We start from the raw sequence: 24,360 nt of genomic DNA, 5'->3' as shown, positions 1-24,360 counted from the left end.
GGGGGGGGGGGGGGGGGGGGGGGGGGTGTAACCCCTCCCTAATTGGAGAACCCTGCTGGGGACTGGCCACGCCCCCCTCAGCTCAGCATTGTGGAAGGGAAGAGAGGGCTACTCTAGTGCCCCCTGGCTTCTAGCCTGAGCCACTGCAGGCATGTGCCTGCATTTCTTCAGCCCAGAGGGGATGTCTGTATGGTTACAATCTGGTTCAGTCTAGCCAGGTTAAACTTATTGACAAAGATTGAATCAATTCGGGCTCAGGCTTTTTGAATGTCTGTCCCTAGCCCTTGTTTGGGCTGGGTTATTCTAACAGCATTTTAATATATGAAGTGGATAGCTGCACTTATATTAACTTGACCTACTAGTGCCTGCTTTTTGTCTAAATCATAAAATATTCAAGTAGTTCTCCTTAATGTCATTGTATTCTTCCTTATGTTATTGACTTAGACATTTTGGTGAGAATACTGCTTTTCAAATTGCACTGGGTAATGTAGATGTCAATACAATGAAACAAATTGATGACTACAACCCTGACGCTTCACAGGTAACATTTGTTCTTAATGTTTACAGTGAGTTTGTGATGCCTATTTGACTTTGTATAGGATAAAGTGTCTCAATGTTAATATAGACATGTTTCAGGGGGTGAAAGTTGTTCTATGGTACTGTGTGTTTTTTGCATTGTGTATAAAAATATTAGGCAGGTGCTAGTAGCCAAAGAAGGTAAACTTCCCTCCTCCCCGTTTCCCTTTCTGATTGCAAGTTAAGGACTTTGACAATTACTTCTAGAGCCTAAAATATAGGTGATGCATAATCTGTTGAACTATTTTTGTCCGTATCTTTTTTTAATTGAATAGTTATGAAAAACTTAAAGGTACGCACATAAATATGAACATAAACATTGTTTCCACTGTCCAATAAAATAGAACACCAGGTAATGTGTCTTCTGCTCTAGGTCATGAAAACATTTGTATGTGTAGAAACATTAATGGGAGTTAAACATTTTAAAGGGGTTTCCTCAAATTGTGTTTTAGGCCATTCTTTTCTGTCTTCAGGAAAATCCATTATATTTGATGGGGAAAAAATAGCCATTGCTTCTGTGCTAGTGTTTTTGTTTTATTTCAATGAGCTATCTTCAAAAAGGGAATTTTTTTGTGGATCTATGTTGTAGCCATGTTGGTTTGAGACGAGAGAAATACATTTAACTGTAAGGGTTAATGAAGGGTCTATATACAGAATTAACCGATATAAAAATAATCTTTTAAAATGGTTGAGATTCATATTTATTACATTTAAGTGTAGGAGAAAAGTACTTCTCTCAAGTTTGTCATAGAAATCAAAGCACAGATTTTACTCTACAGACTCTATCTCAAAATGCTATAGATACAAAATCACTTATGCTTTAGTGAAAGGAAGTGGATTCGGTAGCACAAAAGATACAATTTGTATGGAAAGTATGTGAAAATGTGGGATCAGACAGAAAGCAGCATTGAAGAGGAGCCCTGTCTCCCACTAACTTGTATGCATGTCAGAACATTTTGACTATACACTGAAGTGGGAGAACCTAAACTGACTGACCTACTTACCTACACATTTTGCTTTCTATTCTTAACTTTTTATAGACTTCACAACCAAGAAGTCGTGGCTGGAATGAGAGAGCTGCTGGCCATTTAAACAGTATTTGGAGCAGGGACTATAAACCTGGTCATAATATGGACACTAAGATGCTTACCATGCCTTTGCCAGAGAAAACAACTACCAAAGGCATTGAGAGGATAGTTAGTCTCAAAGGGCTTAAACTTCCAAGCAGTTTGCTACTGGCCAAAAGACCAAGAAATGGTATGTTACTTTACAGAAAACATCAAGAGGGAAAAGGGGAATCTATTTGTTTGAGGTGAAGGCATAAGGTTGAGAATACTCTCTCTCGGGTATATATTTTTTAATATACAAATTTTAATTAGACTTGAGAGATTTTATCTATCAGTATTTTTTTTTTAATTTTTGCTGGCCTACTTACTTTTTCATATTCAAGGTCCTTGCTCTCATTTTCAGGATCTTGCATAAACTTTTTTGTTCAACTTTCATTTTCTCATGTTCATCTTGTTTTGCATACTTTTTCTTAGTTTTGTTATCCTCATCGTAAAATTGTTTTCCCCTTGCCTCTCTTGGGTTGTACCACTTTTTTGTAAAATATTATATGCATTAGTCTGCTTTTTAGGAATCACTCCTACTAATATTATTCAGTGGCTCCTACCCTGGGGGTCTTTAAGAAGTGGCTTGATGCCTACATGGCTGGGGTCATTTGGGCCCAGCTTTCTTCCTGCCCGGGCAGGGGGTTGGACTTGAAGATCTACAAGGTCCCTTCCGACCCTACTTCTATTTATCTAATGGTTTACTTGTAGTTCACTGCTTGTAAAAGAGCATGTACAAGTAAAGTTTAAATTTGCTGATTTAACATTGGGTTAAAAATCCGTACTTGATTGTCTGTATTAGCCTTCTCTTAACACCGTTTTAGATTTGTTAGAAGGTTAAGTGGCATGATGTTCAATTTAGTTAAACTCCATTCTGTGAGTACTTCTACACCGATGTGAAATTGAATTAAAACTGTGTTTCTCTTTAGAGGAGCTGTCAGATGGAGATCTGTTGAATCAGTATTCATCTTCAAAAAGACCCAAGAAAGAAAACAGTGAGGACAGTGAACCACAGAAGATGGTCTCTGCAGTGTCAGTGATTGATGCTTCAGGGGACTCTGTTAGTAAAGAAAGCTCGAACTCCCTGCCTAAACTTAGAAATAAATTTGCTTCCTTTCTGCAGAGGAAAAACAAAGACAGTAATGCTATTGTTGTTCCAGGGACGAGAAGCAGGCAAGTTCACAGCACTACTTTAATAAGTAATATAAGAATGTCCAAGTTCAGTTCTTACGGAATATTCAGAATTTAGCCTTTCACTTTTCTCGCTTTTGATCTCCGGCTGAAAATGGGTGCATCTACATGAGAAGCCAAAGGCACTGCAAACTAATTCTACTGTGCATTAGCGTGTCTGGCAAAAACCATGCTAATGCACAGTACAAATAGTCTACTGTGCATTAGTGTCATGAAAAAAGCGTGGCAGCACTGCTGCGCAGTAGCACATTACAGTACATTAAGTTAGTTGTAATTATTGGTACTAAACTTAATGCACCGTAATTACAGCACATTAACGAATATGCAGATGCGCCCACTGAAAACTGCTGTACAAATCAAGTGAGACATGGCTGATGCAAATGGAAAGTTAAAAGGTGGGTGTAGCAAGATAAGGGGGGAGAAAAAGTTCAACAGAGGTGAAATTGTTCCACTTCCATCTGCTGCATGACCCTAGGAAGTAGGAATAGAATGCAGGTCTCTAACTTGTAGTCTAGTCTTTTGTCCATTATACTAGACTGTCTCCTTAAATACAGGAATTTGTGCGAGGAAGGTATTATGCAATACCTAGATTTATTAATGCAGTATTATTTTATGGTCTCTGCTCTTTTATCTTTTTGTCCATTTATCTCTGCGAGGCTATAGAACGGGTTGGCAACCTATGGCTCCATGTGCTATCTAGTTCACAGGCTGTTAGATCTGGCCTGTGGATCAGACTAGTGACTGGGGGGACTTTGCCTTCACTACTCTGACTGCTTGTCCAGAGGTTTGGCAATAGGGTTGCTTTGCTTGTGCCACACTGTGGCTGTATAGAAATTCAGTGGCAGGGGGGTACTTCTCTGACACTGGGGAAAGGGGTGAGACTTGCACAGGATGGAGAGAGGGTGATGCACCAGGCTGAGCTTTGCTACCAATACCCTAAAACAGCATGCAGGCTTCAAGTTGTCAGACCCTGCCCTATTTATCAGTTAAGATGGGTTTGTTCCAATAACCATAAAATCTGAATTATTCATGATTAAAGATGAAATTATCCTAATATCTAGCAGAGGTATTATAAGTACTAATTTTCATTTTGCAATGGAAAATGGAGGGTCAAAAGATGTAGGGCAGGTGTGGGCAAAATACAGCTCATGGGCTGGATCCAAGCTACTAACTGACTGAATCTGGCCCATGAGAGGAGCCCCACCCACTTCACCCTGGGGCAGCCAATGCTGTTCTTTACCCACGGCTGCTGGATGGTCCCAGCCCTGGCCAGTGCGCACAGCTTCCTGGCAGGGCTGCATCTGCCACTGCTGCAGCTTCCCGGGTACTGCTCAGCTTTCCCCTGCCTTCAGTGGCTCCTGCAGCTCCTGCCCCTGTTGCGCTGCTCCAAGCAGCAAGTAAAGTAGAGAAGCGGCAGTGGGTGGGGGAGAAGCTGCAGCTGGGCAGCTCCTGCCCCAGTGCAGGGGCTCCAGCTCAAGCTCCCGGCCAGTTTCCACTCACTCTGTCCACCCAGTGCAATGAGCAGCTACCTGCAGGCAGCTGAGTGGGTGGAATGCAACCCCACCAGGAACCTCTGTAGTGGCCAGGGCTGGGGTGGGTACAGGCAGGAGTGTGATGTGGGCTCAGATTTATGCAAAGCATTGAGAGGGCAGCCGTGGACTGGATATGGGGAGGGACAGATTGCTCCCGCACCTGTATTACCTAGATGAGCTCTGCTGCACATGCCCCCTTTTTCTTCCCCACCCCCACACAACATACAAAAGAGAGACTATATTGAGCCATCATGCAATCACCTCTATATACATTACTCAAAAAAAACATGAATCGGGACAAAAATAGTTTTTGAAATAAAATCAAAGTATGTTATAGGTTTTATTTTTAGTGTAAGAGTTGATATTTTCATCTACAATTTGTTGAAATTGTATCTTCAGAGCTCACCAAAACTCATTAAGTGGCTCTCCTGCCAAAATATTTGCCCACCCCTAATCTAGGGCCTAATCCTGAATGCATTTAACACATACATTCAAGTAGTCCTGTTGATGTTAACAATTCATCTCATTTCTTTAGAGAACCACATAAATCAGTGGTTCTTAAACTTTTTAGACTCAAGGCATCCTTGGGAAAATGCCATCTCATAGTTGTTTTTTTTTCTCTTTTTTTTTTTTTTGACTACATAAATATAATAAAGTAATTTTCCTTCCAAGCTGTGGCAGCGGCGATCCTACCACTTGGAGTGTGGCTTCAGCTGGCCAGGCTCCAGTTTTGTGCGGTGCGCACTGTCTCTGCATGTGCCACTCTGCTTTTTTTGTCTTTGCATGGGATTTTTTTTTGATCCTGGGATTCCCCCCCACCCCCCTGCATGCTGCTACTTTGGAGTGCGGAGACTACCTGAACGTGTGGTATGTGGTGTTGCAGATGTGTCTGCAGCACCACATACCTCCTGGCTGCGCTCATCTGGATGTGGCCTGTGAGTTTTTTATCTTATGATTTTTTTTGCACACCTAACAGTGCTAACGTTGTGTAGTACAGTAACCTGGGTAGGCTACTGATAAGAGGCAGAAACAGCTCTACAGCCCAACCTTTTATTGCACCTTAAAACATGAAAACGTTTATCTGGCTACCTGCAACAGCACAACATAGATTCTCACCTATATCGGCTGGGGAGACTCGAGAGGTGGGAAGACGGTGGCATGCAAATTGGCAGCAGGTCTTGAATTTGCTGAATTTTCCAAATTTCCCTCCAGCCTATACCCAATATGTGTAGATGGCTGGTTTTAATATTTTAATAAATGACCTTTGGTTTGGTTTTATTTAAACTTCTTTGTCTCACTGAAACTTTTGGGACTGGACTGGACTGAACAAGATCTCTTGTGGACTGGGAAGGTGTCAGTTAGTTGGGATTTGTATCCTTGGGAAAGATGGAGGTTTCTTATCTCCTTTCCTTCCCCATTGTGGAATGCTGTTTCTGTTTCTTTTTTATCGATTTTTGTAGTCTTCTGACGCTTTTTTATTTTTACAAACTATCTAAATGTTTTAACAAAAATATACCTATAATAACCATATAATATGTAATACATTTAGTTACATCAGTCACTGCTACTACTTAAGATAAAAACTATGATATAGTGTATATAGATTATTTAATGTATGGTTTTCCCTTCTCTCCTTTTATGCCTTGTGCTTTGTTTAATTGTATTTGGTTTCCTTTGCTTGCTGTCCAAGTTAGTTTTCACATCTGCAAAGGTTCACACTGTGGTTACTCAGAAACAGGCTGCTTAGCAGCAGTTCTGCAGCTTAGCCTAGGTCCCTTTGAAAATGGCCAAGGCTGGGAACAGTACCCCATAGCACCCTTGAAAGGATCTCGCATGGATTATGTGACAATTGTTCGCATAAATGTTTGCTGGATTGGAGCCCTAGGAAAATATCTAGATTGATACCATAGCTGTCTAAATGGGATTTACTGGAATATAGATGCTGAAAGGTACAGATAAATGAACAATGGACAATAATATATTGACTTAAGTTAGCAAGTATTTACCACACATCTGCGCATTTAGCATCTTGTGTAGTAGACTTATTGTGCTGCATATTAGTGTGGCAAGCAGAAACCGTGCTAATGCACAGTAGAATTAGTCTACTGTGCATCAGGAGCACAAAAAAGCGTGTAGTGGTACTACTGCAAAGTAGTGCCAATTACAGCGCATTAAGTTTAGTACCTGTAATTACAGATACTAAACTCAATGCACCATAATTACAGTGCATTAATGAACATGTAGATACACTCACTACCTGCTCCATTGTAACTCCATTTATTTGATTTTTATCTTGCATACGTGAAGGCTAAACCACAACACTTTGGCCCTCTTTCTTGATTCGTTTGGCTGTTTTTTCAGAGCTAAGATTCCCTGGCTTAGCTTTCATTTCCTGCTGGGTAAGAGCAGGTGCAGAGTTCTTGTTGAGTAGCTGGCATGGTAAGATCCTGCTGAGTTCTTAACTGGTTGTACTTTGCTCATATGTCTGTGCCGTATGTTCCACAGTTATCCAGAATGAATTGCTTATAGTAGCCACAGCATTCATTCAGGCCTTTCATTTTGGACTATAATGCTCCCCCTTGTACTAGTGCATGGGTTTGATCTTACTGACAAAGGGGTAGAGCATCTATGCACTTGATCTCTGCCTAATCTCTTTGTGCAATCCAAAATGGACTTAGGGTATTTCTTGAAATCAGCCAAGATTCCTGGAGAAGTCTGATCCCTGTGGCATCTCCAAATACAGACAGTTTAGTTCAAATCATGGTATTTATAATCATTTGGGGTTAACTGATAAAGATTTTCTTGGCTGATACTGATAGCCAATTATTAACCAGCCATATTGGCCAATACCGATCCAATATCTGATTTGCAGGAATACAACCCAGCCGCTTGGAGAGCAGCTTCCTCCGGATAAGTCCGGGGTGGGGCAGATCGAGGCCCCCACCATGAGGGAGGGAGTGGGGCAGGGGCAGGCGCTGCCCACCCAGGGCAGTAAATAGGAACCCAGGGCTGGGAGCAGGACACTGGGTCCCACTGGCTGGGGGGTGCCTGCCCCTGCCCCACTCCCTTCCTCACTGTGGGGGCTTTAATCTGCCTCCCTCATGGCCCCCCTCAAACCTATTGGCAGGAGGCTGCTCTCCAAGCTGCTGGGCAACATTCCTAGCCAAGTGTATGCTGCAGTTGTGTGCACACATGTGGTATTTATACATGACATTATTGGCCAGAAAAAGCCAGTTTCAATAATGTTAGTTTTCCTGTTATCGGTGCCAATCCAATATGCAACGGATGTATCAGTGTACCTCTAATAATCATTTCTTATTAAAAAAGCACGGCAGGAAGAGCAGGTGGCAGTACCTACCTTTTGAATGATTACCTAGTGTCTAAAGCAGTCACTGAAGAAGTTGGTGATTTGAGTTCAAGCCTTTCCATAGTCTGAATGGGTGGCAACATGTTATCTTACCTCTCACAAGTACTCAGTTGCAAGGTAGCAAAACCTCCTCCCCTCTTGTTGAAGAAGGGCCACTGGGCAGCCAATAAATCAACAGTTGTCACACTAAAGAAACATGGCAAACGAGGGAATGAAGAACAGTGATTCTCAACCCTTTTAGTCACAACACCCCTCCCCAACTCTTTTGAATTGGGCAGCACCCCTGGTTGAGAATCACTGCTGTGTTGCCTCAACTTACCTCAGTGCTTCTCAACTCGGGTGCTGCTGTTGCCTCTATGTAAAAGTGCACCTCATGCCTTGTGCACAGCCAGACCCTCCTCAGCATCTCCAGGAAACAGGTCTACAGGCTGCCCTGCATATCTGTTTCTGGGAGGATCGTTGAGGGGACTGGACCAGGAAGGGCTGTGGTACAAGCTGGCTCCCCTGCCTGCTTTAGGCTTATCAGAGAAACCCTAATGAGGCAGGAAAGCATGTGCATGCCACAGCCCTTCTTGGTCTAGCTGTGCATCATGTGCCCGGAGTATTTCTGCCTGGCAGCAGCAGTGGCTGCACTGCAGCATCCCTAAGGGGATCTTGCAGCACCCCAGGGTGCTGCAGCAACTTAGTTGAGAACCAGTGACGTAGAATCTAAACCATTCAGGTGGGAGATGGGAAAACTGGGTTTTGGTCCCTGCTGTCAGGATTATTTGCTTTCTGTTGTTAGTTTGTTGTGGGTTTTTTGTTTTTTTTTTTAACCAATGACTATTGTGAAGTATATTAGCAGTCTTAGGAATAGTGAGTAGAACGTGGATCTCTCCCCTTCCAACAGAGAGCTCTTGTCACTTGGCTATTGTCAGGCTTCCTTTCTTTGTCCCCGTGATGACTTGAATTTTTTTGCTGCTAGTGGTCCTGCTTCTTCAACAGGAGTGGAGGGTGCCCCAGTCCAGATTGTTCCATGGCCAGTGGTAGGGCACTGTCCTGGGAGGTGGAAGATGAGACTTGTCTCACCCTCTTTCAAACTAGGCTATTGTGCTAAAGGTGAGAATCACTATTTGTCTCCAGTTAAGTGACAACCTTCCAGAGAGACAAGGCACTTTGGTGAACAGAGGGACCTAAAGTGCAGCATTGAGACAGGTTTCTGTGCCTTGGAGAGGAAGTAAAATTCAAATCAGTTGTGTATTCAACATTTTGTTTCAGCTAGCTTTCTGTACCTGGGCCTGTGGAATCTCTTCTCACTCCCCATTTCCTAGGGAGCTCAAGTGTCTTATCAGAAACAGTCTTTTCAAGGCACCTGACCCTCTTCATTGACTCTGTAAGAGCTAAGTACCTAACCCAGTGTCATAGTCTTCTTGGGACTACCTCTTGAGAGGTACCTATGTGAGCAAACTGAACCTGGCTCTTGGTGATTTGCCCAATGTCAATAAAATTTGTGGCAGAGCTGGTAACTGGATTCCCTGAATCCTGAGGTAGGTGCCTTTAATCACAAAAGCAGAAAGCTAGCTGTTCTCAACCTCTGCAGCATTAGAAAAGGAAGAGCTAGCCTGCTTTTCAAATTAAGCTGCAATAAATACAGCCTCTTCCAAGAAGGTAAGTTCATTTTTTTCTAAAAAGGGCATGACTATACCCTAGTTTTGCTGGGTATGGACAAGCGTTGCATTTCTAACAGGAGGAATGCCTTTCTACCTGCTAGAAACTGGGAGCATACAGGCATTTATGTAGTTTCTTCCACAAAAAACATACCAGATCTACAAGAAAGATCTTCCTCTTTCAACAAGGAAGATAATTCCCATGTGGAAAACTTGCATGTGGGCAAGGACAGTTGTACACTTCTGCTGCTCCACTCCTACCAAAAACTTGGAGAAGTGGAGCAAGAAGGGAAAATGCTCCCCTATTTTCTGCAGACCAGGGTAAACCTGATCTAAGGAAAATGGAAGGGGAGATGGGAGCAGCAGCAGAGGACTGGGAGGAGTGGAACACCAGAGAGAGCTTCCCTGTGCATTCTTCAGAACAAGCTGGATAGAGTAGTAGTTGTTACTCAGTCTTTATCAGTCTGAGGTCACTCCACAATGTGTGGGGAAGAGGGGGCAGCTGAAGGCTGGAAGGCCTGTACACTCCTGCTCCTGATAGGATTTCTAACTCTGCAAAATTCCCAGAAATTAGCAGCACTAGAAATGAACACTTGTCCATGGCCCCTCGCTTAAACTGCACTAACCCTTGTTGACCCTTCCTACTGCCCTGAAAGGTAAAATATCGCAGTTCGTGCATATACTGAACAAACGGTGAATGAGTCCTGCAACTGCAATAGTATTTCAAATCCAAATTGCTGGGCACATATAACTAGCTGACTGTGTAGGTGAAATTTTTGCTTGCAAATTAGTGATTTTTTTTTTTTTCTTTCTAAACTTGCCGTTCATCTTTCTGTGTACATTAGGTTCTTCTGCAGTCCTGTGGATGTGTTTGATTGTACAGAAAAGGAGGAAGTCAGCCAGCCATCTCCCAAGGTAGTGTTGGACTGTCAGGCACAGGAACTCAAACATATAGAAGATCATGCTCCTCAGTCTTTGGAGACTGGAAAATTTACAAGAACTATTTTACCATCCCCTGGAGAAACACAAAGAAGTTGTTTCCGTTGGTCTGGAAACTTTGGAAAGAATCCTGGGACTCCCAGCCCATCTAGTGGCTTGTTGCCATTACAGCAGTTTCACAAAGAGAGCGAAAACCAAATGGTCTCCCAGGAGAATGAGATGGCTAGGTTACCTACAGTAAGCGATGTAGCACGTGATGAATCGGATGAAGAATCCTGCGCTGTACCAGAAATGGAATGTTCTTCTCAGTCTCAGGAGTCTTATGAGCTGTCTGAAAGCAGTTTGGACTCTTCAAAAATTTCACAGGTGTCTAACAAAGATTCAGATGCAGAAGTAAGAAAACTAGCCTTTGTTTTAATTCAGCTATACTGTCTCTGTGGGCTTAAATTTTTCTGAATTAAATTAAGTTTTGAGAACTATCAGTGCTTTGCATGGAGTTCAGATGAATTACACAGTTAAGTATCTAACTGTCTTTCCTCTTTAAATTCATACTCCAAGGCTACAACATCTGTAAAGCCTGAGTTGATACATTAGTTTTACATAAGGCTGTTTGTGGGTCAGTGCTTGAGTTTTATGCTTTCAGTTCTCCACTGCTGCTCATTCAGGGATTCAAATTAAGTATACAGATCCACTTTACAGTTCTGCATTTTGCTTTCACGTGTCAGAGGAGAAGTAGCATCCTACGTATGTAACTTTACACAGCCTTTCTTGATAAAAACAAGAAGAGATTCTCACAACAGTTCTTTGAAATGGTGAAAAATGTTGCAGGCTATATAGTATGAGCAATTTAGTTAGCACAAGCAGCCATTTAAATCCTGCATGTGGCATTTGCCAAGTTCTATTGCTTTCAATATTAATGATATTGCTTTAAGCCAAAGCAAGCATGCGCACTACTTTGTGTGGAAACAGCCTGGGCTCAGCTGCTCACACCTCAATAAGGTCTGTTATATTATTATTCAAAGGCTTTGTTAAGTGCAGACTTTTTTCCCTCTCTTCATTAAGGCTGGCTATTTTCTGATGGAATGCTCCTAACGCAAAATGGGCAATTATTTGGGCTGAAGGGCCACTTAAGGAGTTTTGGTGAGCTGTTGAGGGGACAGGAGGTGGAGCGGGGTCTGGGAGCCTGAGGAGGGAGGACTGCACCCCAAGCTGCTCTGCTCTGCAGTTGAGGCTGGAAAGGGCCACGCAGTGCACAGACTCCTCTGCCCCCTCCCTGCCTTCCTGTTGGCACTGTATAGTCCTGGCACTGTGGCTGTCAGGCCTGCAGGGGACAGGATACAATGCAGCATGCCAAGTAGCTGTCCTGTCTCTGCCTCAATGAGCTGCTGCTGCTGTACCGCACCAGGAAAATCAGGGGTGGCTGCCATGATCAGAGATTCTTATTTTTCCCCCCACCCCACCGGTGGCCAGTATGGACTAGCAGCGCTGTGGCAGCAGTATGGTTCATCATGGTGGGTAGGACAGCTACTTGGCACACCGCATTGTGCCCTGTCCCATGCAGGGCCAGCAGCTGTGTTGTTGGCACTGTAGCTGTGCAGTCCCAAAAGGAGGTAGGGAGGAAGGAGTCTGCGTGCTGCCTGACTACAGCAACAGCAGAGCAGCATGGAGCACAGTGCTCCCTCCTCAGGCTCCTGGCGGGTTGGATAGGATCAATTGGCTGGCTGGATATGGCCCACCACCCCTGCCCTAACACCACTGAGAACAGCCTTGAAATTAACAGGATTTGGTTTTCTGGCTTCTAATGGCACAACACTGACCATGGGTGAGATCTGTGAAAAGGACTGACAGCCCTCTGTGCCTGTTGGGTAATTTTTAATTGCTCAAGCCCACTACATATAGTTTAGACTATGTTGTATAATCATATACAGTCATTATGGGAAAGTCCATTTTGAGTGATGCAAGATAATTGTTTGTCTCTTCAAAGGAACGTGACCGCAGCTTAAAGCTTGATGGTGATTCACATTCTCAGAGTTCACCCCCATTTTCTACTACTTATACCGAAAGAAAAAATACAGTCCTAAGGAGTAAGGTACAATGCTTCTTTAATTTTAATACGTGTTCCACAGTGTTTCAAAGTCCATCTAGCTACATTTAAATTGTTATGATTGCTTATTTGAAGACTTTATTAGGACAGGAGTTTCAGGTATGTTTGTACATTTGACATGCATTCACCAGTCAGCATTTCTAACATTTAATTACAGATGTTTATACAGAAACTACTGAAAGAGGAGAACTAGTTTTAACTCAGTTGTGCTTGGAACCAATAACAAGCCTGCAGTTTCTGTTTTTCTATTATTCCACATTTCTATTATTCATATATTTTTGCTTAAGTACAGGACCTGTATATTAAGTTCTCATGTATATCACAAGCTGCAGCCATGCCTTAATGAGCAAGAATAAAGCCACATTAGAAACAAGGGCCCACAGTCAGTTTTTCTAGTAGTATGTGCACCCATCTTTGTCCCCCCAGCCCCACCTTGTGGCTAGAAAAGTACTAACAAGATTTCTTTGGCCAGAAAAGTTTTATAAGCCTTCACTTAATCAGAATCTAATTCAATCCTAATTCAAAGAGTTGTAACTAAATTTTAACAATATAATTTTTTTAGCAAGAGACTAATAATCATTAAACAAAATGTGCACCTAAGTTTAAGAGTGTAGCAGCGTGCATGTGTTCCTTGTACCTTGTGGTTATTTGGTTGCTTTCGGTGTAAAGAATTTGAACTTTTTTCCTTTTAATTATTTTAATCTATTTCTTACTTTAAAAATAAATCATGTACTATTTCATTAAATTATTAAATGTCTTTTTATGAAGAAGAGCAGTAGAATCGCTAGGCCAATAACCATGGACTTGGGAGATCTTGGTGTAGTTGACTTGTTTTCCAGACTTCTTATGTGACTTTTGGGGGGAAATCAATCTCTTGTCTCAATGTTCCATCAGTAAAATGGAAACATTAAGAATCTCCTGCTTTACAGACAGCTTTTGTGAGGCTAAATGCATTAAACTAAAGTACTTGGGAGTTATATTAAATCTACAGATACTTATCTCCAAGAAACTCCAGGAAATTTGGGTCCTTTTACAGTTAGTACGGTAATATTTTTACTCATCAGTGGAGTCAAGTAAATAATGGGGTTTGGCTAATGTGCAAGTCCTGACTAGGAAATTATAAAAATTCCAAATTTTAATTCATATATCATTGTTATGAGTGCATACAAATTAGCAGGTACTCTAAAATCTTGGAGTCTTGTCTGTAATGTTATTCCTACCTCGGGTGATGTTGATGGTATTGAACCATATTGTAGAAAACACTTAAAAAAAACAAAACAAAAACCCAACAACTACTTTAGACAAAATAAAAAGATGAACAGTCATCTCATATTTTATTCTTCACTCTAACTTGTGGATTTCATGGAGAAGAGTGGATTCAGGGAATTGTGACCTTCAATAGTTCATCCTCAGTCAGCAAATCCCTGTATTTAAACTTGTTTAATGCTTTCTTTCTGTGTTAATTTTCAAAAGATTGCTAACACCTTCCTTGATTCCAAAATGAGTTTTGCAACTAGAGGTGCACCAATACATCTGTCTGGTATTGGATTGGCACCAATATAAAGAAAATAGGCTGTATCGGAAATTGGCTCAATGCGGCCAATAAATGCCTGTATGTGCATGTAGCCGCAGTGCAGCACGCAGGCAGCGAGGAGCACAGCCCAGCAGCGTGGAGAGCTGCGTGCAGCTGGAAAGGCCATTGTGGTGGAAGGGGAGGGAAGGGACTTGGTGGTGGGGAGGGCACGGAACGGACCTGCAGCTTGTCCAGTGGGTGCGGGGGGGCAGCTCCCACCCGGGGGGGAGAGGGGGGGGGGGGGTGCCCCTGGATCAGCTGGGAGATGGGCTATAGCTGCGGGCTGGAGCTGGGGCTGCAGCAGACTCTTCTCACTGGGGGGCTGGGCTTGTGGCAGGTGGCAGCAGTGCTGGGAGGAGGGGCTATGGCGAGGTTACGGTGACATTTTGGGTGGCTGCAGCCGCCCTCCCCGTAGCCTGCCTCCAGCGCCGCCACTGCCCGCCCCTGCCAAGAAGCGCACAGCTCCAGCCTGCCATCTGCTTCCCCCACGTCCCTTCCCTCCCCCCTCCCCTTCCACCACAATGGACTTACCAGCTGCACGCAGCTGTATCAGAAATCAGATCAGTATCAGCCAATATGCCTCCTTAAAAATCATCTATCGGTATCAGCCCCCAGAACCTCTCTCAGTGCACCCCTATTTGTAACCTAAATAATGGTCTTTTAATGTAGTTTATGTGCATGTAATTACATATACTATTAATCGTAAATAAGCAGATTATGTAAGCCTTCTCCGTAAAATTATAGTTTAATATTTATAAGACCAATCTGATTTTAAATATTTTAGTTCTAAAAGGGGAAAAATAATTGAAGAATTAATGTAAAAAAACCCTCTGTGTTCATGTACTTAAAATTATTTTTATTGCATTGGTACAAGCATAATATATTTTGTCTAGCTATTGATATTGCAAAACTATAGTCCAATTAAATAAATTTACTTATCTTTCTGCAGTATGTGGAGCACTGAGGCACAGCAGAGGTAGAGTTAAACTTGTGTAGGGTTAGCATGGAACATAAACTAGAGAAGTGGAAGAATTATTCCTTAAGCATCTTTATATAATGTTTGGAAAGGGAAAAAACATGTTTTTAGAGGTCTCTAGTCTGCATGTCTTTAAAGAGGATGTTAAATGAATCTAAAGAGAAACATTTCTAAATTAGTGGATTTGTATAATTTATCCAGTTGAAGATTTACTGGCCTGCTGATATCAAGTTTTTAATAATAATTAAATAATACCAGGGAATAATACTACTAGGGAAGTCCCAGAAAACTGGCAGAGCGCTAATGCACCACATTCAAAGGACACAAGTGAGATGACCCAAAGAACTGTAGAACAATTTCCAATTATGTCAGTTTTTGGCAAAGTAATTAAAAAGCTGATGTGTCATTAAATTGCTAGAAGATGAGGATTTGATTTGCTAAGAGTGAAAATAGTTTTTCTGAAAAATGAATTCTCTCGTTCTGATTCAATTATTTCACAAAATTAGTTTTATTATGGAAAAGCCTGCAAAAAACTGGTTGGAAACTAAAGCCTGACAAATCTGAATGGAAAGATGGCACAGTTGTTGGGGTTGTTTGGGTTTTGTTGTTTTGGGGTGGGGGGAGGGTTTGTGAGGATAATTAACCACAGGGGCACACTACCTAGGGAAATGAAATGAGACCTGCTTCAGTCAGACAGCTTAATGGTCTCAATATGGGATTGTATAACAGGACCAGTGCACAAAGGGAGAGGGGGAAGGGGGCATCATGCCCCATGTAGTGACTAAAGCTCTCCACTCTATCTTTAAAGTCCCCTCCCTTTGCTTTTTTCTGCCACACCTTGGCCTTATTAATATTTGGAAAGGGAGGCTGCCCAAAGGTCCTAAAGCGAGCCATAACCTGTCCTATTTACCTGCAGATCTCTCTTAGACCCCTTTGCTCCCAATCAATCCTTCCTGCTAGGCAAGCCCTCCTGGTCTGCACTTAGCTCTCAAGGGCATCCATTTTTTATGGGCTACTCACTATAGCTCTGACCATGCCTCACACAGGTGCAACAATCAACCAGTTGAGTGGGCCCTATGCCCCAGTCTCTCATTCAGACAGCTCTGACTTCTCAGTCTCTTGTCAATCTCTGCCCCTCCTGGGGTGTGGCCCTATGCCCAGCCGCCTTGGTGGTGAGAGTCCCTGACCCTTGTCTCTGCTGGATGGAATCAGTTACCCTGCCCCTTGCCAGCCTCCTCTGCCCCACACCTGTAACAGCTCACCAAAACTCCTTAAGTGGCCCTCTAGCCCAAATAATTGCCCACCCCTGAACTGGATGATTTAATAGTCACTTTAGGCTAGGGATGGGCAAAATACAGCCTGCAGAATATATCTAGCCCACCAATTGATTCTATCTGGACCTCAGACAGGTGGCATGAGCAGTGGCTTTAGCTTCAGCATCTCCTGATGTCACAGTGGACGCTAGGTAGCAGCATCCCCACCCACCCATCACTGTGTGGCAGGCCTTGAGTGAGCCACACTCAAGCCCCAGAGGCTTCCAGCTTCAGCTTCTGATGATGCCACAGGGGATGCTGGGTGGAAGCTGCCCTGCCCTGTCTGCCTGTCAACCCCGTTCAACCTGGGCCAGCGATACCCCACCTGCCTGTGGCTCAGAGCTGGCAGGAGCTTCCCTGGGCATTAGGACTGTGCAATGAGCACTTTGCATCTGTGCCCGGAAGCAGTGGAGTTTCCCCAGCACCTCCCGGCAGGTTGAACCCCTGGTCCTGGCCCTGCCTCTCGCCTTGCCCTGTGTAGTGCCATGAGCTGGCCCAGCCACCTACCATCTCCTGACTGCAGCCAGTGTGGCTCCCATCCCATTCCCCCAGGTGAGGCTGCCCCCAGTATGTTTGGCCTTGTACTCCTCCTGGGGGAAAGGGGACCCCCAGGCTGTGGGTGGGAGCAGTCTACGTGGCCCCGGGAGGGAGCTGGGGTCTGCTGGGCTTCCTCTTGGCTTTGTCCATGTTAGCCTCACAAAGGGGTGAGGGGTGGGCATGTTTGGGGTGCAAGTAGTCCTTGAGGGCCATATGCAGGGCAGGTGGCTGGGGAGTGGCAGGGCTCTGCTGGAGGGGATGGGGGGATGGCATGTCTTTTCTTGGCTGAGTGTCCTGCTGGCTGGTTTGGTTCCCTTGGGAGAGGGACTTTATTGTGAGCTATTATGCAATTGCCTCTATATACACCACTCAAAAAACATAAATCAGGACAAATAATATTTTTGTTGAAATAAAATTGAAATATTTTATAGTAGATGTTTGGGTGGGGTTGTTTGTTTGGATTTTTTTTTTAGCATATCATTTGGGGTTTTTATCTATAATTGGTTAAACTACCTTCACCATTAATTTTGTGCCTGGCTCTCAACAGCTCACCAAAACTTGTTAAGTAAACCTTGAACTGAAATAATTGCCCGCCCCTACTTTAGGCCAGTGATTCTCTACCAGGGTGTGGCAACACTCTGGCCTGCCTCTGAGATCCTTTCAAGGGTGTCACAGAATGCCAAGTAATGTTACCACTGTTAAGTGTACAAACATGTTTCACACTAGAAACCCAGAGATTTCAAGCAGGAATTCATAATGTTAGAAAGACTGCAATAGGGCAGACCTGTTTTTGAGTTCTTTGCAACAGAACCATTACGCTATTCTTCTTCTGTAGTCAAACATGGGTTGAGTGAACCTCTGAGTGAACCTAAGAGCTGTATTTTTTCAAAGGTTTTTTGGGTGGGGCTGGGTTTTTTTTGGGGGGGTTGTTAAAAAAAAAAGGGGGGGGGTTAGGCCTTAAACTGCAAATCTATAAACTGTCCACTTCTAGTTTTTTCTACTTATTCATTTTAGGTGCCATAAAAACCTAAGATGTGTGTTGTGTGAGAACTCAGAAAGCTGCCCTTGTAGAACTTGGTTTATTGAAGTCTTGCTACATAATGAGATGTGAAAAAGGAGAGATGGTGGATTCTCAACTAAAATGAGTTTTATATAACTTACAGATTTGGGGCTAGAGGGATACTGGTTTAAATAATAACTCAGCGCTACCTTTGATTTTAACTATATGTTTCCACAGTATCCTTAATCCACATGATTTCTTTTCAGATTCATTTAAAAATGTGTACATATAGTTATGTATTCATGTAGTTATGTATATCTACACAACGAAAAATTCTTTAAATTGTCTAGCAGAACAATGGAAAGAGATTTATTTTTTTTTATGTAAAGTAAATACAACACAGCCTCTGCAGCTTGCCAGAATTTTTAACTATTTTAATATATGTATCTACAGATTCCTGGGTTACATAAATTCAGTTCTGTAGGGTCACGCATTGTGAGCAAAGTCAAACCACTGATGCCTGCTAAAGTCAGTGGGTTAAGCAAGAAACTTCCAAGTGTACAGAAGAAAAATCATTGCAATGCTGAAAATAAGCCAGGACTGCAAGCTACAATTAGTGAACTCTGGAAGAACTTCCAATTTAAAAGGTGAGTTCACCTTTTTTCATAGACGTGGATCTTTTTTCCCCCCTTACACACTTCTCTATCTGACCTTTTGCAATTGTGATAGCTAGCAAGCTCTTCTTTTCCTTTCAATACTGTAGTTACATGCCCCAGCAGGAGAATGCTCCCACAAGTCTAGAAGAATGAGATATAGTGTGTGTGTTTCTCTCCTTGGCAGGATAGAATTTCTTGTTCATTTAAATCTGACTCCATAGGCAGTTTTTAAATCTTAAAGTAGCAAAAGATCTGCAATGCTGGATATATGTGCCGGTTGATAGTGTAATACTGATTGATGCAGCTAAGAATTTGTTTAATTTTTTTTTTTTTTTTTTTAATTACATCTTGCCATTTTAATTGTGAAATGGAAAGACATTCAGTTCTGGGGGAGGGAACTTAATACACTTGAGAGTATTTATTAAATACTTTAATTTTTCATTATTCATATAGCATCTTCACTGTATAGGGCAAATTGATTTCACCCTGTCCCCCACTGATTTTAATGATGATATAAATCAGTAAGCAGGAAACCTTTTTTTTTTTTTTGTTTCTCTCTTTTTTTTTTCCCCCAAATAACTTTTTAAAGTCTTCTTTTGCTTTATACTTTGTATGTCTTTCTAAGCAGAGATTAATTTTCATTGGCTGGTGTAACCTATAAAATGCTTCAAGTTTTCAACTGGATGTATTTATTCTCTTTATACTAAATGTGGTAGTTTTGCTAAGCAGGAGGATATCTTTTTATCTATGTATATTCATCTAAGCTAGTGATTCTCAATCAGGGTGCTGGAGCACCCTACATTACTATGAGACGCTTTTAAGTAGCTGCGGCCCTCCCTGCAGCCAGGTGGAATTGTCCTGAGTGCCTCTTTCCCCTTTTTGGGGACTTCTTTCATGAGAGGAGTGAGCTTGCATCTGCCTCAGGACCATAACAAATATAAAAGCAGGGAAGGAAGGCTTTCTATTCAGAAGGAAAAAGAAAGGGAGCTCAACACTTCCATCTATACATCAAGTTCAGTTCGTAACCTTGGATTCTAATCTCATCACAGCCCTGAAAGATTGGATTTTAAATCTTGAGATGATGTATAAATAACGGTTTCCCTCCACCTAAAATCTTTAGTCATGCCTGTTGGTCTTCATTTTGGTCTTCATCAAATGTTTCATTATCTGGAGAACTGGGTCAACTAAAGGAGATTTTGCTTGGCAAACAAAAAGATAGATTTCTTAATATTCAGCATTTGGCTGCCCTCAACATAGAAGTCAAAAAGAAAACCTCAACATCTGTGTAGAGGGTAGCAAAGATGGAGAAATAACTGATCCATGATGGTAAAGGTGTACGGCAGAATGTTTTACTGGACTATTAATGCAGTTAAGACAGTTTTCATCAGATGACAACGAAGAACATATATTGCATCTTCACTTTCTTCCACCTCACATCCTGGCTTCTGTCAGTTTGTCAGATGTAGAAAGTTCTTGTCCCTTTTGATATCCAAAACTTCTGGTATAAAATATGCTTGTCTAGAGCAATGATTTTTTCAACCAGGTGCCTTTAGTTTTTCATGGGTGCCACAGGGTACCACACAGTGTTACCACTGTTAGGTGAGCAAATTGCAAGATAAACCGAGACATTTCAAATAGGAATTCATACTGTTAAAAACGTTCTTCCCTGTTATGGTCTTTTGTTCTGTCGCAGAGCACCTCGGTGCTCTGCTCCTAGGGAGTAGAAACTGCCAGGACATAACGAGCCCAGATGACGGTTGCCAGGGTAACGGGCACAGCTGCGGGTTGCCGGGGCAACTAAGGAGAGCCAGCTGCCTGTAGGAGGCAGGGCCTGGCCCTTATAAAGACCAGGGCTGAGACCAGGCTGGCAGTTCCCTGCCAGCAGCCGAGAGGGGCAGGAGCTCCTGGAGCTAAGAGGCGAGCGATGCAGGAACTGCTGTAGCTGAGAGAAGGATGACAGCTCTGAGAGGTTTGGGCGCCATGGTTTAGCCAGGAGGCTTTAGGTTTGAGTTATAGCCAGGAGGCTCTAGTTTATGTTTGGCTTTGGTATTAGACCGGAGGCGTGGGTGAGGCTGTAGGGGTTGGAGGAGGCCTCATAGGGACCCCAGAGGTGTGGGGCCCCTGAGCGCAACCAGTGGGTTGCGGGCGGGGAACAGAACCCGGGTTGTATGCGGGGTACATAGACCCCAGCCCCAGAGTGGGGCAGTATTGAGAAGCCCGAGGCGGGCACGGCGAGCCCCAAAGAGGGGGAGCGCCATATTGGTCTATTGAGAAGCCCGAGGCGGGCACGGCGAGCCCCAAAGAGGGGGAGCGCCATATTGGTCTATTGAGAAGCCCGAGGCGGGCACGGCGAGCCCCAAAGAGGGGGAGCGCCATATTGGTCTATTGCCTGAGGAGCACCCATTATACCGGGAGACCCCCAGGGGGTCCAAGAACCGCGGGGACAGAGGTCCCGAGTAGCCGTGCCCAGGGAGTCATAGGCAGCCTCCCAACTATATATATATATACACATACACACACACACGCACACTCCAACAAGACGTGGCAGGCGAGAATTAGAGGGTGCCTTGGGCCGGCCTTGACACGGAGCGAGGGACTTCGAGGAGATCACGGCCCTCCGCGAGGACCCCGCCGTGACATGTTCTTTGCAACAGAAGAATTGTTCTATTTTTTTTCTTCTCTTTTGTAGTCAAAAGTGAGTGAAAAGTCAGAGCCAGCATTTTTGAAGGGGTACCCAGGTCTAAAAAGGTTGTAAACCACTGCTCTAGTGTAATAAATTCTATACCGTCAAATGGAAGGGATGGGGGATTTGCAGTAAATTGTGTTAACACAACAACTAGTAGTCTTTTATACGAAGATAAAGGTCAAAAATACCAAAATATCAATAGAATCTGAAATCCACTTGGATAGCGTTTATTTCCTTTTAATAATGAGATCTCAATGTGGTTTTGACTGATTATAATATGTCCTCTTTCCTCCCCACCCCGCCCCCCTCACTGGCCCTCCCTTTTTTTGTAATAACCCCCCACAATTAGTTTTATTACACTTGGTAACTATTTCTGCATGGCACATTCCCTTCCCCCTCCCCAAAGCATTTTTGGTACCAATTAAACTGCTTGAAGGATCGGGCAAATGCAGGTTATTATAGTGGGAATTCTCTATCATTTAGACCTTTCAAGTTATTTCCAAAAGTAATAATGGACTTCTGTTTCAACCAGGTGTTACACCTGTCAGTGTTAGTCTCTAAATCAGGTTCTAATTAACAGGAGGCTAGGTTATAAACTATAGATATTCACAGGGACTGCCAGTGGACAGATCTTTCAGATCTTCTAATCTGTAGCATTTAAAGTTTAGACCCAAGTAGGGTCTAAGGGTACAGACCCAAGTAGAGTCAAGCAATATTGATTCAGAGGCTATCCAAGTGGATTTCAGAATATATTAAGATCTCAGTATAATTAGCTACTCTAGATCCCTTGGGTCAGATGGGGTCGTTTCACTTGGGCATAGGCAGTTTCTGCCTCTCTTGTGAAATACACTCAGGCCGTATCCACATGAGCATAGATGTTTGGTTCCCTGGGGACAACTAGCAGCAGCTCACTTTGTGTCACTGCTACTTGTCCCCAAGGAATATCTGTGCCACACACCCCCTGGTGCATGGCAGTTTACCCTAGGTGCGGTAAGGGAGGCTGGGGCCAATGCTGGGCTGGCCCAAGCAACCATACCTGGGGTCCTAGGGGTTTCCTGGGGCTGTAACAGCAATGATCCTGCTGCTTGGAGCTTGGCCGGCAGCCAGAGCCTGGCTCTGGCTGGCCCAGCTCCAATTTTGAGCGGTGCATGCTTCCCCTAGTGCACTGCTGTACTTTTTTTTCTGCGTGGGATTTTTGACCCCTGGATATCCAGGGATCAAAAATACACCCCACGCAGCTCCCTTATAGTGCAGAGAGCAGCTAAACATGCGATATGTGGCCCCACAGATGTCTGCGACACCTCATACTGCACATCCATGCTTGTCTGGACATGACCATCATGGATATCTGCAAAGCAGCTATTTGAGGTTCAATTTGTACTTTGAAAATTGACTCTTTAGTAGAAGTATGAAAGTCTAATACCACTAGCACAATACTGCAGTCTCTTTTTGCACATGGTCACAGCTTGCTAGTTATTGAAGTGAAATACAAATGGGCAAGCACTTAAAGAATGAAAAGTTACGCTCTTTGTGGTAACTGGAGTTCTTTAAGGATGTATTGACCATATGTGTACCATAGCCCATTCTTTAAAGCTCATCAGAAATTTTCTTATGAACTTTTTTTTGTTTTTGGGTTTTTTTGGTAACAAAATATTGAAATGGAAATTTTCCTCAGGGTCACATGCTCATTTTAAGAAGTGTAAAATTTACAATTTAAATAATAGACTTTGTCCACCTAGGAATAGCCAATAGACCCAAAGTTTAAGAATAGTTACTTAAAGCATGCAAGACTGGGGTTCAAGTCCTTGCTCTAAATGAGGCAGAACAAAACTTGAATCTGTTTTCTGCATGGAAGTAACTGATGTCTGGGCTCTTGGCTATTTTAGGTCAGGTGAGTGTCCCTCTTTCATTTATAATAGTTCTTCCCAGGTACATAAGGTATAACCAGTTTCAAGCTTTTTGTAAAATCTTCTAAAAGTTTTGTGTTTTGCCATCATGCAAAACAAGTTTTTTGGGGTGTTTGTTTTTTAAATATCACACCTCCAGGGGAAAAGGAAACTTTACTTGCACAGGTCTTTTCAGTAAACATATTTTGTGGTGTGATATGGAGGAGATGGGTCCATACTGCCCTTTATGTTGTTGGTACTGGGGGAACACCAAGCCCCTAAGTGTGCACATTTAACCTCAGTTAACCTTATTGGCTGAAAGATTTCAGTCACAAGCATCTGAGGGACATGAGCACCAAGAGTGTGTAATGCCTGCCGAACTACAGTTGCCGTAAGGTAGCTATTAAAGGATAACTGAAGCAGAAAGGTGAAGTAACTTGCCCAATATGCATGTTAAGGTAGTAGTAGAGGGGAGTTCAGAACTTCAGTCTTCTTAAGTTCCAATTTTGGGTTCATTCCTATCTACAAAAAGAAAAAGGAAATACTGTATTCATATTGCAGTTCAGAAATTAGACATTGTAATACATGTAACTATCACTTTTTACTTTGCAGAGAATTTGAAAGGCTTCCCACTTGTAAAAAGTCAGATCCACTGTCTCCAATCAAAGACAATATCCAGCTCACTCCAGAAACAGAAGAGGAAATGTTCAATCAACTTGAACGAAGTCATGTTCAGAGATCAATTTTCCAGTGAACTGATGTCATTTGCCAATGCCATTCTGTTTGCGATACATTTTAATCACTGGCAAGATAAATTGACTTTTGGGCCTCATGTATTGCTTTTCGTACTGATAAATTTTGGACATAATCTGTATATATTTTTAGTCTAACTAGATTTTTCATTTTTATAAAAACTGAAATGAAAGGTACAGATTATACTGATAGAATAAAACCTTTTATATACTTGAATAAATTAAAATACTTGAGGATTTTTTCCTTATTCAGATGCAATATGAAATGTTTTGTCCAAAATTATTTTTTTAAATGCTTAAGGGACGCTTTAACAATCCTTCTTGTGTTGCAGTTTTCTGTTCAAATGTCAGAGCCAGTTCAGATATGTCTCAAGACTCCAGGAGTTTGGTACACTGCTTCTGCCAGTCTGCAAGGTCTCTATTCCAGCCATGTGAGCACAGGAGCAATTTAGTTTCCCAAAGGTATTGGTGCCCTTGCACCACTGAAGTAATTTTGGGGCAGTAGCAGCTAAAAGAG

The 24,360-nt window shown here is 42.8% G+C and overlaps 1 protein-coding gene across 1 annotated transcript in view; it reads left to right on the top strand.

The window, feature by feature from the left end:
• Positions 1–24,077, top strand: part of EXO1 (exonuclease 1) — a 52,870-nt gene extending 28,793 nt beyond the window's left edge. The window contains exons 8-14 of the mRNA XM_006022887.1: positions 445–541; positions 1,617–1,833; positions 2,615–2,858; positions 10,267–10,753; positions 12,345–12,449; positions 18,317–18,510; positions 23,704–24,077. Of these exons, the coding sequence (XP_006022949.1) occupies positions 445–541; positions 1,617–1,833; positions 2,615–2,858; positions 10,267–10,753; positions 12,345–12,449; positions 18,317–18,510; positions 23,704–23,845 (1,486 nt within the window). The 3' untranslated portion in view covers positions 23,846–24,077. The remainder of the gene's footprint in view (positions 1–444; positions 542–1,616; positions 1,834–2,614; positions 2,859–10,266; positions 10,754–12,344; positions 12,450–18,316; positions 18,511–23,703) is intronic.
• The last annotated feature ends 283 nt before the right edge of the window (positions 24,078–24,360 follow it).

The sequence above is a fragment of the Alligator sinensis genome, unplaced genomic scaffold (assembly GCF_000455745.1).
Source record: "Alligator sinensis unplaced genomic scaffold, ASM45574v1 scaffold534_1, whole genome shotgun sequence".
NCBI classification, from domain to species: Eukaryota; Metazoa; Chordata; order Crocodylia; family Alligatoridae; genus Alligator; species Alligator sinensis.
Note: the sequence above shows the minus strand (reverse complement) of the source record. Positions and strands in the feature narration are given on the sequence as shown.